This window comes from Erpetoichthys calabaricus, chromosome 1 (assembly GCF_900747795.2).
Source record: "Erpetoichthys calabaricus chromosome 1, fErpCal1.3, whole genome shotgun sequence".
NCBI lineage: Eukaryota > Metazoa > Chordata > Cladistia > Polypteriformes > Polypteridae > Erpetoichthys > Erpetoichthys calabaricus.
In genome coordinates, this window is record NC_041394.2 from 73,809,105 (window position 1) to 73,827,214 (window position 18,110).

General features: G+C 39.1%; 1 protein-coding gene across 9 annotated transcripts in view; it reads left to right on the forward strand.

The window, feature by feature from the left end:
* The first annotated feature begins 244 nt into the window (after positions 1–244).
* The window catches only part of ehbp1l1b (EH domain binding protein 1-like 1b), a 122,150-nt gene continuing 104,284 nt past the window's right edge, over positions 245–18,110 (forward strand). For 8 of the 9 annotated variants that reach the window (XM_051933557.1, XM_051933564.1, XM_051933568.1 and 5 more), the window contains exon 1: positions 245–824. In XM_051933557.1, the coding sequence (XP_051789517.1) occupies positions 721–824 (104 nt within the window). In that variant the 5' untranslated portion in view covers positions 245–720. The remainder of the gene's footprint in view (positions 825–18,110) is intronic. The other variant, XM_051933602.1, reaches the window with a different exon arrangement.

Below are 18,110 nucleotides of genomic sequence, written 5' to 3' on the forward strand. Positions count from 1 at the left end.
ACAGCGGTGACACATCGGAACGCACCCCAGTCTCCTCTCGCTGTCCTGTACGCCTTTGCCCGCTTCTTGCCTTTCTTATCCTCTTTCGTGAAAACTTGACAACGGCACAAAACGAGCTCAAAGAACATTGCACAACCCACTGTAATTTCCGATCTGAAGCCGAAATGGGTGTGTGTTTGTAGTCGGAGAAAGCCTGCCTATACCTCCTCCCCTTTCTCTTGTATCTCCTCCCATCCTCCTTGAGATTAACCCATTCGCTGCAGAAAGTGACAGCTGCGCTCGAGCGGGGCACGCAGTGCGAGTAAGCGGCTGTTCTCGGCACACTGGCGCTGGTAACGGCTATCACGGCTGTCTTACCTCGGAGACTGGTGTTATATGTAGGAGACCAGGTGTGGAATATAAAGAAATTGGAATAGAAAATGTGCATGTATTGTGATGCTTTAAAACTAACTTGAATTAAAATCTTCAACGCAGGAAGGGAATGGGACCGCAGTGCGTGAAAGGCGTTTTAAATTGCCTACCCGCTTACTTCTTCCTTGCTTAGGAGCCCGTCCTTCTAACTTTGGTGGAGTGCTTCAACTTCGTGCGACAGAGAAGGCTGAATATGTGACACTAAGAAGCAGCCGAGGTGGGATAAAGTGTAGTGGCAACGGAACGCGGTGACACGGATACAGATAACACTTTAATACAAATACTCGGAAGACCAAAAACATCAGCAACATGACTTCAGTATGGAAAAGGCTGCAGAGAGTCAACAAGCGGGCATCCAAGTTTCAGTTCGTGGCGTCGTATCAAGAACTGATGGTGGAGTGTACCAAAAAATGGTAAGTGCCGAGCACGACCGAGTGGCATCTTTTGCAGGGCGTGCTTGACTTCATACCTTCGCATGTGCAACAGGCCTCCATGTGTTGGACTTTGATGTGTGATAAACAGCGGGCGTAACCTGGGTGGAGGTCTCTTTCAGTTTTACTTGTCGGCTTTCCTGCGTGAGGAGATGTAGTTGCCTGCGAGTACAGGCGCCTGTGGCCAAATGTCAGCTCCTGTCAGGCACTTCCGTGTTTTGTCGACTTGCTCGCAAGTGACACTTTTTTTTTTTTTTTTTAACTTTACATGGACGTGTATTATTGTTAGCCAATTTCCCGGAGGACAGGAAAGGAGTCTGGATGAAGTAATTCGTATTCGTCCTAAGGAACAAACGCCAAACTCACGCGTGTTGAGACTCGCATATACTGTACATAGATACTGGCCCTAAGGAACAATATGCGTGTTTCTCAGGATAAATGAGAAACATACAGGGGGGTGACCTGCAATGTGCACATTCATAGGCGTTACGACACGCAGTCACAAACTCACACCTTAAAGAAATACTGACAAATAGGGGATAAAAGATACACGTGTCATGTGTGGGCAGTAACATACTGTCTGCGTACAGGTTGTCCACAGATATTCACATATATACAGACTTGCCACATTGATACACATGGATGGGCACCTACAAGACATATGCCACATATTGAGGCAGTGATATATAGCTATATACTTGATTAATCCCAAGGGGAAATTCACATACTCCAACAGCAGCATATTGATAAAAAACAATATTAAATTAAAGAGTGATATAGTAGTGATATAGTAACCAGAGCTGTCAACAAATACTGTATTAACAAATGCTCACATGTCAGGGCTCGTACTTAATAAGGTCATAGACACACATATTAAACTATAAAGGCAGTGACACACAATAAGCACACACTGACTACTGATACTAATACATGCACCCACATGCAGATAAGATACACACCTTCAGAGATAGCCACAGGCAGCTACAGGGTAAGAGCTACACATTATGTGTGGTAGAGGCAGTGACATGCAGTAAGCCTGAAGATATTAACATGTGCAGCAACATACAGACACAGATTCACACCCATAAATTTACAGGCACATACAGGACAGATTGTTTACAGTTTTGTCACCACTCAAACACTAATGGGCAAAAGAAAACATGCTAAACTGTAGAGACGGTGACATAACAGTAACTACACCTGCTGTCTACAGATACTAATGCGTGCAGCAAATGAAATACATACCTGTAGAGTTATGGATAGGCATGTGCATGATAAAGGGCACATGTGTAATGAACTGTACAGGCAATGCCATACAATAAGCATGCAGACAGTTTATAAATAATAATAGTATTTTCAGTTACACAGAGAACAATAAAAGTTTTACTTGCCTGTCCAATTGCATGCTGACACTCTCTGGCACCATGCTAAACAAAAATGTATTTGAGTACATAACTTCATATGCTGTATTTAATAGGAAATCAGTGTACTTGATGTACTCCTTACACCTGTAACACATGCACGCATGTGCAGATACTGATGCAATCCAATGGAATCATAAGCACAGAGAAGATTAAGGGCAAACAGATACAGTGGTCAATAGAAAATGCAGACATTAATACATACACTATTGGACACACTTAAGGATAACAGTAATACATTTTCATACAGTTAAAGGCTAAAAGGTACATGTGCTGCTCAGGCAATGACCTACAGTGAGCACACCGACTGCATTCACATATACAAATGTAATATTAATACATACACACGCTGACACTCTTACAGAGTTGCAGGCTGCTGTAGGATGAACAAATACCAGCCAGCCAGAAAAGTACATTAAATATTGTACCATATTTGCAGACATTAATATAATTATTATTATTATTATTATTACAGTACACCTGTTACACAGCTACTGGATGAAAGGTTCACATAGTGTACAACAGATGTGCTGATACCAAGCTGCACACAGGCAGTTTACAGGTAGAGACACTGACACGCAGCTACATAAGGAACTACAGGATAAAAACAGTAATAATATACTGGCAACAACTGAGAAGTCTGAAACATTTAAAGATGCTAACACACAAAGACATTAAATGATAAAAATAGCACATCCTGAACTCTAAAGGCAGATACGCACAGTATGTCACATTTAAAGACAACAAACACAGACAACGACTTTCACCAGTAAAGTCAACAGTATGGGTATGGGATAAAATACATACTGCACACAAAGTAGTAGTTAGTATACAAACTCACATTTAAAGCCATTAACACATGCAGACAGTCCCTCATACCACAAACATAAAAGGCACACATACAGTTCTGGTAGTGACATAGCGCAAGTATTAAGAAACATTCTATCACACTCCTGTAGACTCAGAGTAATCAATAAAATATTGCGCACAACTGCTGTATTCTTGAATGAGTAATGTGTAGTAAGTATACTGAGTCACACTTACAGATATTAGCACCCTCATACACTGGTACACTCCTGTCCTACTGGCTAAAAAAGCAAACAGTACCACACAAAGAATACACAGAACTGTCAGGCTAAAAAAGCAAACAGTAACACACAAGGAATACACAGAACTGTCAGATTTTTGCACTTTAACATAGGGACTGTGAATCAAACTTATAGAGTAAAAGAAAGCCACAGAACATCAGGGCACTTGACATACAGACAGAAACTTACAGTATGGTAAATACATAGATGATCATATTTACAAATATAAAACGAAAAGACACAGACACTCAGCCATGGAGTAACAGACAACTACTGGCATACAGCAAGTTTATTGTTTCATTTGTTGTTTGTTACTAGGACATCACAAGGACATACGTATTACTTCGGCTTGCCATTAGTAAAACAACCAGCACAGCTTATGTTACATTAAGTGCACAGCCTCCCATATATATGTATATTAATGCACATAAAACAGATGCAGACTTACAACATCACAGACAGAAATATCAAGTACAAAAGCTGTCACATTTACAGATACTAACAGATGTACCCATGTAGTCACAAGCAGTTAGAGGATTAAAGACCCATATACTGGGCAAGAAGCAGTATGCAGTTCATATACAAGCACTTATATTTAAAAATATAATGCAGATGCTCTCTTTCACACTCTAAGTGTTAATAACACATGGTAAGTACATAGGCTTTATTCATTTACAGACACTAACACACAGAGACACTGTTGTGTACCCTTCTGGAGTCACAGACATCCACAAGATAAAAGGCACTCTTTATTGTACTACAGAAACAGTGACAGATATTAAGTACTGTATATACAGACATTAACACCCACGCATGCTCTGTTTTAAACCTACAGGACAGAAGGCGTAACCACAGGAAGTGTCTTAATCATATATTAAGCACACAGATTGTCATATATACAGACATAAATATACACAAACATTGATAAACACCTATAGAGCCACAGGCACTACAGAATACAAGATCTGCAGTATGTATGGGTAATAACTCAATGTCAGTACACAGGCCTCACATGTACAGACACTGACACATACACACTCTGAGACTTTGGTGTGTCTGTAGTTAGACTTGATCAGGCAGCAGACACACAGAGTCCTTGCATTAAAAAAATACTCTTATATACAGAATGCACAGAGTATCTGGGATACATACATGTAGTCAAAGCTACTGAAATAGACAAATGAAACATATAAATAACAAACGTCAATGTTTACTTAGTTTATTAGACTGATACAGTCATACAATAATAAGTATATAAATAAGCAAACAAATTTTGCTTAATATGATGCAGTCACAGAGCTCAAAGTGCACAGGAATCAAGTTTCTCTACAGGTTATAGTCTAAGGAAATTTGTTTAATAATAAAGTACAGAGACTAATTAATAGCAATTAATAGTAAACTACAGGAACTAATTAATAGTGAGAAATGACAGTACATATTAGATTCATGTTTAAGTCAGTCTCACGGTCACATTTACTTATGGAATGGCAAATATATTCAATAAAATACAATATTAATAAATATGAAAACATGATACACACATATATTTGCTGGCAGACACTAATTCCGGTATTCACAGATGCAATAATTCACAAAAATAACATTAGAGTATATATTAAACATTAATTGACAAGTTGTTATTGAAGTTTTGTCTGATATCTTTGTCACGAATATTACTTTTACATCCATTTCCTGAATCTCCAGACGTGTGCACACCCACACTTAGTCATAGCATGCAGGTATGGGAGCTGTCAGACATACTAATACCACTTACACTGAGGCAGGGAATCCCTAATGTCAAAGTAAATTTTTTTAACACAGGGACAGCAAGAATCAAATACCTGATAGAGAAGTGCTAGCAAAGAATCAAAGTGTTGCACCAAACATTAAAAGATTTTTTTTTCTTTTTCAATTTACTTTGTACATCTCTTTTATAACTGTGTTCCAGTAAGGAAATAATGTTAATTTTAGAGACTTTTGCAATATGTTTTAATTGATTTGTCTTCAGGTTCATTGTAAATAATTAAATAAGATAGTCCATATCTTGGCCCCAAGCAGCTTCTGCAATGGCGACACATCTTTTGTTCTTAATTATGGTGCCAGGATGTCCCATATTATCTACTGCCCTGAGAGGCTTAGGCAATTTTCAGCCATCTTTATCACTGGGACTTGTTCAGCTTATTCTGGAGTGGTTTATCCACTGCTTAAGAAAGCAGAACTCCCTATTACCCTCTACCCCTCTTAGGTGACCTAAAAACAACTCATAACAGAAGTGCTCAGTGTTATTAGCATACAGATTCATGAAAAGTAATCTGTCAGGTTGATACACATTATATTAAAAAGTACCTTTATCTCTAATACAACTAATATGAATCCATTAATTTCTTCCAAAAAAATCTATCTGATGATCTGCCTGGTACATAATATTTACATTATCTCATTTTATGACAATTTTGAGCTAATTGGAGGGCAGCCTCAGTTGTTTAAAATTGATGTAGATCTGCAAATTGCTTCATTTCTGTGTATTTTCCATTCCATCAATAATTTCTCTTCCAGAACTAGACTTAATTAGTTAATTGACTAATTAATTAATTTATTAATCAGTTAAACAATCGATGTATTGATAAACTTATAGATAAGTTTGACCAAAAACTGACACATTTTTTAAAAGATTTTAAACCTTAAGTGCTTAAACTAGAAACAGTAGTAAAACATTTACATTGTGATCTTAAAAGAGTGCTATAATATGTAGTGCTATTTACAAGTAGGCAAACCCTTCATTTTGCATGTCTTAGACAAATAATATAAAAGAAATATTTCATTCTTTTTTTGTGAAAATAATGACTGGCTATGGTTAAATAAAGATTATTTAACAGCTTGATGGATGAGGTCTCCAGGAGTCTAAAATTATCCAAATCTTATGTGATATCATCTACTGTTAAATTCTGCTCCGTACTTCTAAAAAATTTTTATTTTTTATTTTTTATTGAGGATTTGTTCTGTTCTGTGTATTGAATTGTATTGACCCCCTTCTTTTGACACCCACTGCACGCCCAACCTACCTGGAATGGGGTCTCTCTTTGAACTGCCTTTCCCAAGGTTTCTTCCATTTTCCCTACTAGGTATTTTTTGGGAGTTTTTCCTCGTCTTCTTAGAGAGTCAAGGCTGGGGGGCTGTCAAGAGGCAGGGCTTGTTAAAGCCCATTGCGGCACTTCCTGTGTGATTTTGGGCTAAACAAAAATAAACTGTATTGTATTGTATTGTATATGCTACTATTACTGTAAGATTTAAAACTATAGTAGTGGTTCAGTTTTGTGATGCTGTTGATGATCATAGAAAAATCGGAAGTCATTGTTTACTGCAGTTTTTTTTTTTGCAGCTGAGGTGAGGGCCATTTAAGTACAAATGAAGATCAGATCTTGATTGCACTGCAGTGACCATTTTGCAGATTGCAGTGCTGACATGAAGAAATTTTAAATTCATGATCACAGGCCAAACATTATAACAAAAAAATTATTTTTCCTCAAGTGTATTTTTGATTTATTGCTGCCACTGTTAAAATGTTTGGTGAAGTCAGAATGCAGTCATAGTCATTTGCTATTATCTGGGCGTATGTAATACAATTGGCAAGATAGCTTTGGATTTGGATTCCTCTTTGGATTTTTCTCATGCCTACCTTTTCAGAATGACAATGGACTAGGTTCTTAGGCATAATTCTTGCATTATTTGCAAGTATATGTATGTGTATGCATGCACTGTGGTTAATAGCTTATGTAGGCATGGATGAGCATTAAGGAAAAAAGTAGATATCTGAGAGGAAAAAAAGCCATGATATAGTGCCAATGTTGGAATGTTAGAGTAAAGAAGAATTCATCTGTATGAATACTTTATTAAAGTTAACACAAGCTGTTTTCTGTAAGGCTTCTTTTTACCTTATATCTCAATTTTTAAATGAGAATTTGAAACTGACTCGGTAGATCAATTTTTGATCGCTGAAAATCTTTTGCATAGCAGAAAGGGTTTAACACTTGTTTGTATAAATGTATTTTTTAACACTGTCCACAGGTATTTTGGCAATGTATTCTATATTATTTCTTCTTAAAATGTTTGCATGATGGACATATTGGCCCCATTCAATATTTTATGGCAATAATTAAAATTACATAGGTTCATACGTGTAGGTGGTATTTGATATATGATGTGGTGAGTTGATATCCCCTTCAAAATTTTGCAGCTAAAATGGATTGTTGTGTGGTGAGGTTTATACAGTGTCCTTGACAACATTTTAAAAGCCTGACAGTTGGTATGTTTTACGTGCTATTATTTCTGTGATTTTGTGTTTAAAGTTCAAATATGATCTCTACTGATTGATCTAACAATATGCTCCGATAATATGAACGCTTGCCTGTGGGCTAACCTATGTATTTATATTTATGTATCCATTATATGTATATATGTGTATTTGTGTGTTAAAAATATCACTTTTGTGCTTTACACTTTTTGATGACCCAAATGTCATGTGTTATTCCACTATGGAATTCTTTCCTGTTGTCTAGCTAATAACAATTCATGTTTCATCTGGGCATCAGAATTAAGCGCCATTACAATTGCATACAGCTGTGACTGTCTGACACAGCATCTTTTCCTATTTGATATGGTAGTTTCAACTTAGTTTTGACAATCTGAGAAAACACTAGCAGGCAAGTTTTTAAGACATGAAAAGCTATGCTCAGCGTAAATAATATGTGGTGGCATTAGTTTCAGGTTCTAAACATAATTCAAATAACTACTGCTAAGCTGCTGCAGGCTTTCTGTCGCCTCCCTGGTGTGTTACCTCACTCCCGAGGTTACTATGGCTCTGGCCTTACTCTGGTTCCAGTCTTAACAAATTCCTTTTAAAGTAAACATATACAAACTGATATAAACTACTTTTTGTGAGCTAAAAATATGTGCTGTTCTGCTCCTTTGTCAAATATTCTCTGGTATTTTTTTCCAACACTTTTATCACACAGCTCAATTTTTCCCAAGCTACATTACTTTGCCTTTCTGTTACTGTAAACTCTTTAAAACACTGAGCCACCTTTTCCTAAATATTGTCTTTCTTAGGAGTAAGTTTCTACAATGGTGTGCTTAGGTTATGGTTACAGTGTGCCAAACCTAACATGGCATCTTTTTATTGTCTTTATTGTAGGGGCTAGTCTAGTCCACTTCTATTTAAAATGTTAACACATTCTGCAAAGAAAAGCAAATTTTGAGAATCCACCTGCTTTATCCATTAACGTGCACAGTCACTCATAATGTTTAAAGCAAGGCTGTCAGAAATTGGATATAGCTATTTTTTCTCATTAAAGTCACTAAACGTAGAATGGGCAAAGCAGGATAAACTCAAAGTTTAATCCTTATTTAAAACATGTTTAAAACAGCCAAAATCAGCTTATTCAGTTTATAACTATTATACTTGTGTTATATTTTCACTTAATCTCAGTTTGCTGAAAGAATTCAATTCTATCAGTCTTTCCTTGTAGTTTTACCTTGCGTTTTAGAAGAAGGTTTAGTACTTCTTCTTATATCCTCTGCTGCTATACCCATTTTGATATGGAGAGTAAAATGGAATAAAATTTTCATGCCTTATGTCACTAGTTCATTACACATTTTAGATATTGTACACCATAGAACTGTCTACACTGTATATGTAAACATCCTACTTATTTCTACTCCATATCTACTTGCATTGATGAGTCCAATAGTACTCCTAATACCTTCTTGATTAAAACCCTCCATTGTGTAATTAAAGCTGATAAGTTCAATTAATACTTACTTTGCTAGATGTAATTTATAGTCCGAGTTTCCTCCAGGTTTATTTGAAGATACCACTGACTGTCTGTTTACCTACTTAATATATGTATTTTCACTTGAAAATTATCCATGTTGTTTATTTCATTAGCACTGTAGCCTCCATGGGTCAAGCATCTTGGGTGCATACCATGTGCTCAAGTCTGTGTGGTAGTAGTATGTTGTTTCCACATCTATATAAATTTTTATGTGGGTACTCTTGTTTTCCTTCTGCATTTCAAAGATGTGCGTGTTAAGCTGATTCCAAAATGGTCTAATGTTGGGTGTATGATTGAGTGTAAGTTATGAGTACTGGTGTCTAACAGTTTAATATCCTCTATGTTTTAAATAGCAATTTGATTATTAAACAATTTCAAGTAAGCACAGGATTTCTCTTCTTGCTGGTTCTTTGACAAACTGGGTTCAAAAGGCAATAAATATTAAAGTACTCATGTGGATTGTGTTTAACTGTTTGTTGGGTTTCCTTATAGCAGTCTTAATATGCTCATTTTCAATTTTAAACGGTTTTAATGCTGTATCAAATAATCTAATATAATGTATGTAATGAATGTCATTTTTATGTATTTTTGGTAATTCATCTTTTCCAAAGTTTGACACATTGTAGTTTTACAACTTGCCATTTTCCTGGCATATCTTCTGAAAGTACAAAATGTAACAATATTTTTTATAACAAGGCTGCTTGTAGGCTTAGTCTTTTGAGGGGAGAGACAGTAAATAAACATTTTCACCATGGACATTACGAGATCTGTAGCCCACCATCTGGTAATGTAGAGGCTATACTATGATTCACTGCAAAGTGAGAATAGTGTTTGTTTGGTTTTCTAAGTGATGAAGTACAGCAATTCACTACACTTTGTATTTTTTTTTAATTCTTACTTGCTTTAATTTCCTTATTGCTGCCCATAAACAGACTTAGGGATTGCTACAAAATCATCACCCTGAATCAGTAAAATAATTAACACGTGTATGAAACAAACAAATTACTGTGCCACAAACTTATTTTCCAGTAAATAAACTGTAAACTAAGCTGTCCTGTTGATATTACAGATGTATTTTTAACAATCTACACAGGTGGCGCAGGGGTAGCACTGCTGCCTCACACTAAAGAGAACTTGGGTTTGCATCCTGGGTTCTCCATGTTTGGAGAGAGCTTTGAGTAGTGAGAAAACCGCTATATAAATGCAAATAATTATTATTAATAGTTTATGTATTTATGCAACATCCTGCACTGAATGACAAACTGATAGTCACACTACCTGTCCCTTCTACTAATATTATCTACACTAGGCAGCATTGCTGCACATTGCTCAATATTTAAGTTGAGATTAGATTACAGCACTAGTTAGATTCAGGATTTTGATTTACTTTTTTTACTAATGCCCTTACACTCTGTATGTTTACTATAGCATCAACTAGCTGTAGAGTGTAATTTTGTTTCACTGTTCTCCCTTGCCAGTTGGCCTCAGCATAATATTTTCTTATATTAACATTTTATCTATCCATGAATTCATTATTTGAACCTGGTTATCTTATTAGGGTCATATGAAATCAACAGCCCAGTGCAGCCAAGAACCAGTCTTGGACGGAGTACCAGTTCAGCCTAGGACACAAATCATGTAGGACCAATTTATGACCTTAAAGGGTACATATTTGTATTTAAAGAAATACTGTAATACACACATAAAATGTACATAATTAATGGTGGTTTTGAGTCCAGCAGATTGCTGGACCACTGCAGCACAAAATTTAATAAGCTGAACAATGTAGTGTCTTTTTTTTAAATCTGAGTATATTCAGTGATTAAAAGCTCAGTTTGTGAGAAAAGAAAGAAACATGATTTGAAAACCATTTGTAATTTATTAGATGGCAATTGCTGCTCCTACTTTACATGTCCTTTCTCGTTTTTATTTAACCTAAACCACAGAATAACATTAATTAAAAACAATAGTTTGCTCAATAAAATGATTTGTATTGCTTTTTAATATCCATGCGTTGGAAATATTTCAAATCAGTTACAGAGGGTAAAAGAGTGAGGGTACTAACTTTTAAACTGTTAGGATACATAATAGGCTGATTAGAAACAGACTTCATGCTGAAAAGGCTCTGCATTGCCAGAGAAACTCTGAGAGTGAACACATGTGGATTACTTAATGATGCAACTGATTGAATTAAATGCTGGCTGAACATGTATGTTTAAGCAAATCATCTGTAAAATCCAATAGTTTGCCTGAATGCCTGAAGGAAATTCTATATTGCCTTTGTATACTTTGCCCTGCAAAAGGCCATTTTTGGGTTACTGGTCAATCTGACCAGCATGTCATCATTAATCTGGATTAAACACAAATACCAGGAGAAAAACCAACACAAGTAGAACATACTAGTTCCAAATACAGATTGCCTGGTGTTGGATTTGAACAGAGGACTCAGGTGTTGAGAGGCACAAACTTGATCACTGATTCATAATTTCAGCTAAACTGTCAATGGGGAAGTGACATTTGACTCTTTTTTCTGTATTAAGCATGTCCTTTTATCCACAAAAGTGTATGTGAATCTGCTGAATAGGGTTTCATACTATGATATATCTGGTAGACAATAAACAAACAACCTGTTTTATTTGAACCTTTGTATAGTGAACACCACTTTGCCATTTTGATAAAAACAGGGTATTCAGCTCAGCATAACTCTTTACCTGCCGTTTGCAAAATATTATTGAAGTTATAGGCCCTTAAAGTACCACTGTCTTTTACATTATGTGGTAGTTTATAATATTTACCTTTGTTTTTTTTGTGTGAAAACTTTTATTAACTAGCTTCCATCTGTTTCTCTGTACTCAAGAAACAGGTTTTAAAGTAACAGATGGTATTCATTGTATCAATTCCCTTCATAATTTCAATAATTTCTGTCATGTCAAATCTTAATCTCTGACGAATTAAACTGAAAATATTCTACTCTTTTAATCTGTTCTCACACTTTATACTGTACTGTGGACTTTCTTTCACATGGTTATGAAAAGTGCTCACAGTACTACAGATGATGTGTTATAAGTGTGTTATGTAATCTCATTTGGCTTCAGTACAGAGAACTGCATAACCTAAAATCAGTTTTTATTGATTCTTGCATTGTATGGAAGTAACAGTAACCAGTCACTACCACTCCACAGTCCTCCTCATAAAAGTTACTTTAAGTGTCCGATCATCCATTGTGTAATCATGACTAGAACATTTTTGTAAATATTACACTGACCATTTTAAGCAACTTAGATTGTGTTCCCCATGAAAGATGATTTAGTTTTATTCTAATTATCAGTGAAAAAATGCTTATTAAAGTTTAGTGGCTAAAGGGTGGGTACAAAGATTATTCCAATTTGATTTGTTCTATTTGTGTTTTATAAATATTTTAAATTGCATTTTTCACAAAATGTACTATATTTTATTCTAGTTATCACTCCATAATCCTGAGTTTAATCATTGGATATCACTTCCAGCTTGACATACAATTTGTTTTTCCATTAAAGGTAAAAAACACACTTTAATTAAAGTTTATTTAAATTTTTCAAATTTAGCATTCTACTCACTGTATTTAACAAGTCAAACAGACACAGAAAGTGCTTTGTTTTGTCATTGAGTAATTAGTTCTACTTTTTTTTTAAACAGTTTATTTCATTTCTTAAAAAATGATGCTGGAGTAAAATTAATAAAATATTTTTCACCATACAAAATTTTTACACTTGTCCTCCATCCATCCATCCATCCATTGTCTCCCGCTTATCCGAGGTCGGGTCGCGGGGGCAGCAGCTTGAGCAGAGATGCCCAGACTTCCCTCTCCCCGGCCACTTCTTCTAGCTCTTCCGGGAGAATCCCAAGGCGTTCCCAGGCCAGTCGAGAGACATAGTCCCTCCAGCATGTCCTGGGTCTTCCCCGGGGCCTCCTCCCGGTTGGACGTGCCCGGAACACCTCACCAGGGAGGCGTCCAGGAGGCATCCTGATCAGATGCCCGAGCCACCTCATCTGACTCCTCTCGATGCGGAGGAGCAGCGGCTCTACTCTGAGCCCCTCCCGGATGACTGAGCTTCTCACCCTATCTTTAAGGGAAAGCCCAGACACCCTGCGGAGGAAACTCATTTCAGCCGCTTGTATTCGCGATCTCGTTCTTTCGGTCACTACCCATAGCTCATGACCATAGGTGAGGGTAGGAACATAGATCGACTGGTAAATTGAGAGCTTCGCCTTGCGGCTCAGCTCCTTTTTCACCACGACAGACCGATGCAATGCCCGCATTACTGCGGATGCCGCACCGATCCGCCTGTCGATCTCACGCTCCATTCTTCCCTCACTCGTGAACAAGACCCCGAGATACTTGAACTCCTCCACTTGGGGCAGGATCTCGCTACCAACCCTGAGAGGGCACTCCACCCTTTTCCGGCTGAGGACCATGGTCTCGGATTTGGAGGTGCTGATTCTCATCCCAGCCGCTTCACACTCGGCTGCGAACCGATCCAGAGAGAGCTGAAGATCACGGCCTGATGAAGCAAACAGGACAACATCATCTGCAAAAAGCAGTGACCCAATCCTGAGCCCACCAAACCGGACCCCCTCAACACCCTGGCTGCGCCTAGAAATTCTGTCCATAAAAGTTATGAACAGAATCGGTGACAAAGGGCAGCCCTGGCGGAGTCCAACTCTCACTGGAAACGGGATTGAGGAGGTCTTCGAAGTATTCCCCCCACCGACCCACAACGTCCCGAGTCGAGGTCAGCAGCGCACCATCCCCACCATATACAGTGTTGACACTGCACTGCTTCCCCTTCCTGAGACGCCGGATGGTGGACCAGAATCTCCTCGAAGCCGTCCGAAAGTCATTCTCCATGGCCTCCCCAAACTCCTCCCACGCCCGAGTTTTTGCCTCAGCAACCCCCAAAGCCGCATTCCGCTTGGCCTGCCGGTACCTATCAGCTGCCTCCGGGGTCCCACAGGACAAAAGGGTCCTGTAGGACTCCTTCTTCAGCTTGACGGCATCCTTCACCGCCGGTGTCCACCAGCGGGTTCGGGGATTGCCGCCACGACAGGCACCGACCACCTTACGGCCACAGCTCCGGTCAGCTGCCTCAACAATAGAGGCACGGAACATGGCCCATTCAGACTCAATGTCCCCCACCTCCCTCGGGATGTGGTCGAAGTTCTGCCGGAGGTGGGAGTTGAAGCTACTTCTGACAGGGGGCTCTGCCAGACGTTCCCAGCAAACCCTCACAACACGTTTGGGCCTACCACGCCTGACCGGCATCCTCCCCCACCATCGAAGCCAACTCACCACCAGGTGGTGATCAGTTGACAGCTCCGCCCCTCTCTTCACCCGAGTGTCCAAGACATGTGGCCGCAAGTCCGACGACACGACCACAAAGTCGATCATCGAACTGAGGCCTAGGGTGTCCTGGTGCCAAGTGCACATATGAACACCCCTATGCTTGAACATGGTGTTCGTTATGGACAATCCGTGACGAGCACAGAAGTCCAATAACAAAACACCGCTCGGGTTCAGATCAGGGGGGCCATTCCTCCCAATCACGCCCTTCCAGGTCTCACTGTCATTGCCCACGTGAGCATTGAAGTCTCCCAGCAGAACGAGGGAGTCCCCAGAAGGTATGCCCTCTAGCACCCCCTCCAGGGACTCCAAAAAGGGTGGGTACTCCGAACTGCTGTTCGGTGCATACGCACAAACAACAGTTAGGACCCGTCCCCCCACCCGAAGGCGAAGGGAGGCTACCCTCTCGTCCACCGGGGTAAACCCCAATGTACAGGCTCCAAGTTGGGGGGCAATAAGTATACCCACACCTGCTCGGCACCGGGGGCAACTCCAGAGTGGTACAGAGTCCAGCCCCTCTCAAGGAGATTGGTTCCAGAGTCCAAGCTGTGCGTCGAGGCGAGTCCGACTATATCTAGCCGGAACCTCTCAACTTCGCGCACTAGCTCAGGCTCCTTCCCCTTCAGAGAGGTGACATTCCACGTCCCAAGAGCCAGTTTCTGTAGCCGAGGATCGGACCGCCAAGGTCCCCCGCCTTCGGCCACCACCCAACTCACACTGCACCCGACCTCCTTGGCCCCTCCCATAGGTGGTGAGCCCATGGGAAGGGGGACCCACGTTGCCTCTTCGGGCTGTGCCCGGCCGAGCCCCATGGGTGCAGGCCCGGCCACCAGGCGCTCGCCATCGAGCCCCACCTCCAGGCCTGGCTCCAGAGTGGGGCCCCGGTGACCCGCGTCCGGGCAAGGGAAAACGCCGTCCAAAATTGTTTTTCGTCATAGGAGGTTTGTTTAACCGCTCTTTGTCTCATCCCTCACCTAGGACCAGTTTGCCTTGGGTGGCCCTACCAGGGGCATAAAGCCCCGGACAACAGAGCTCCTAGGATCATTGGGACACGCAAACCCCTCCACCACGATAAGGTGACGGTTAAAGGAGGGGTACACTTGTCCTGCTAATTGTTAACTGAATGTTGTTTCTGGGTTAAAAACAGAACACACTGACACACTTGTGGTCTGGATGACAGGAGATTCAGACATAATTCAAACTTCATTACAGGTTATGTTTAATGTTTAAAAGCCACCAGAGTCTGCACAAGTTGTCATTCTAAAGACTTGAAGAAAAAAAGCTTTCCCATTTCTTATTTATTCTTTGGCTAACCGACCTGTCATAACCAATCATCCATTTTTCCGGAGTTGGTTAAAGACAAATAAAATGTATAAAATGTGTTTCAGACCTCCTAAACATGAGCATGAATGAAAAAGAAATATTATTATTTAGAACATCATTTCAAAAGATTACATAGGATTACAATGTTTCATGTTTCATTAAGGGCATTCTGGCTAAACTTGTTATTCCAAAGGCAGCATGCAGATATCATAGCCACATCTATATTCCTCTGAAAAGCCAAAGAACTCATCTTAAACTTCTGTGAGGCAACAGGGTATCCCCACTAACACTTGTCACAGAAGTGGTGATAATAACAGATTGAGTGAATCTTTCTGCCCTCTTTCTGCTGGATACTTTAGATAAACATCTGCTTTAAGAAATAAGCTGGGTTAAACAGATCTACTAAACAGTAAGGTGGTGTATTTTATGTTAGCAATAGTCAATAAGGTTTATACACAGAAATATTTAATGTCTGATTTGACTTTACAATATTCATTTGTCATTTCATTTCATTTTTACTGTAGTGAAAGTGGTACACTTTATTATTGCTTGCTACCACAGTAGTAGTTGTTCAGGAAGCATTATACTCAAGATTATGCTTGTTTCCAAGTAAATATGCCTTTGGCTCTGTCTTGCCTGTTTTGCATTGATTTTTTTTCCTAAGTTAGTAAACTATGTCTAAATCTTTGATTAAAGCATGATCTTTGAATTGTGCTTAAGACACAATTTTTCAGGACCAGTACGTTGTGTTTTCTGTTCATTTACCAATTACACTGTAACAGCCAAATTACAAACACAGCCAGGAAAACAGAAGTAAAGTGGAAAACAAAGAAGTATGTCTTACTGTGGCCACAGGGTAGACAGGGACTTCCCTGTTGTTTCCTGTGGATGGTTACAATGCTTTATTCATTGTTTTCAGTTTTAATCATTTTTATTGTATTATTATTACATTTGAAAAAATATCACACCATTGTTTAACCTGGTTAATCTGAATCAGGGTTTTAGGGATTTGTAGTCTATCCAGGCAGCACTGGGCATAAGGCAGGAAAAAGACCTGTATAACGCTGTGCGTAGAACTCACACTATAAGATGGCATAAGCACAAAAGCGGAAATGTTCATACGCACAAAAAATTCCAGATGCATAAATCTGTGCAAATGCCAACTTCCACGTTCTTCCGCTACATAAATCCGAATCAATGTGAAAAGCAACGCACGTGCACGCGCCTGCTGTCCTGCCCCAACTCCTCCCAGAATTACACCTCTTTGAATATACAAATCAATATAAATAACCCATAAGCTCAGCGTTCTGTGCAAAGGCAATGGCAAAAGCACGGTGGGAAATAGAAGAATTTCACCGAATAGTGAAGTGGAGGCAAGGAAAAACATACTATTTGTTGGTTTAAATAGTGGTATAAACAACAAAAGGAAGTTGATCAAGTGACATAGAGTATCGGAGAAACTCGAAAGCTCAAATTCACAAAGTCGCACAGTGCCCGAAATAAAAAAGAAGTTGTCAGATATCAAAGTCGCCGTGAAAAGGTGAGTCATAGCCCACTGTCTGAGTGTCATATGAAAGCCTATTAGGGTACAGAGAAAAAAAAATAGGCACACAGTGGGAAAAAAGCACGAGATGTCAACTTTAATCTCTAAATTTCCACTTTAATCACGTAATTTATTTTGTCATTAAAGTAGAACATCATAAACTTAATCTTAAAATCGTTTAATTTACTAGTTTCTCAAATCCCATCATAACTAAAGTAGTACGTTAAATGCTTTATTTTGTATTTGATCTTCTATGTGCTCTATGTATGTGAATCACTACATGCTTCTTAAACCGGCTTTCTCTTCCCCTGACAGGACACAGAATCCATTACATTCGTGATATTACAGCTCTCTGAATAATTTAAATACTGAGATGTATACTTGACAGCATTTTCATGATGATAGGAGTTAAAGCATGTTATTAAACATGGGAACACGGTGGCGCAGTGATTGTTCATGTCTCATGCAAGATGCTTGCTGCGCCGTGTGCAACCTTCGATGAAATACTTTATTGTAGCAGTACTGTCTCTTTCAAACGTACTAACCCCCAATTCCTGTCCTTACTTTTCTTTCTCCAAATACCCAATCACCACACAATCAGCTCTGTAATAGACGTTAAGCCATCTGTAAGCTTAGAATGTCGATGCTTCAAAACTTTTAAGGAACATTGAAATATCTTTGT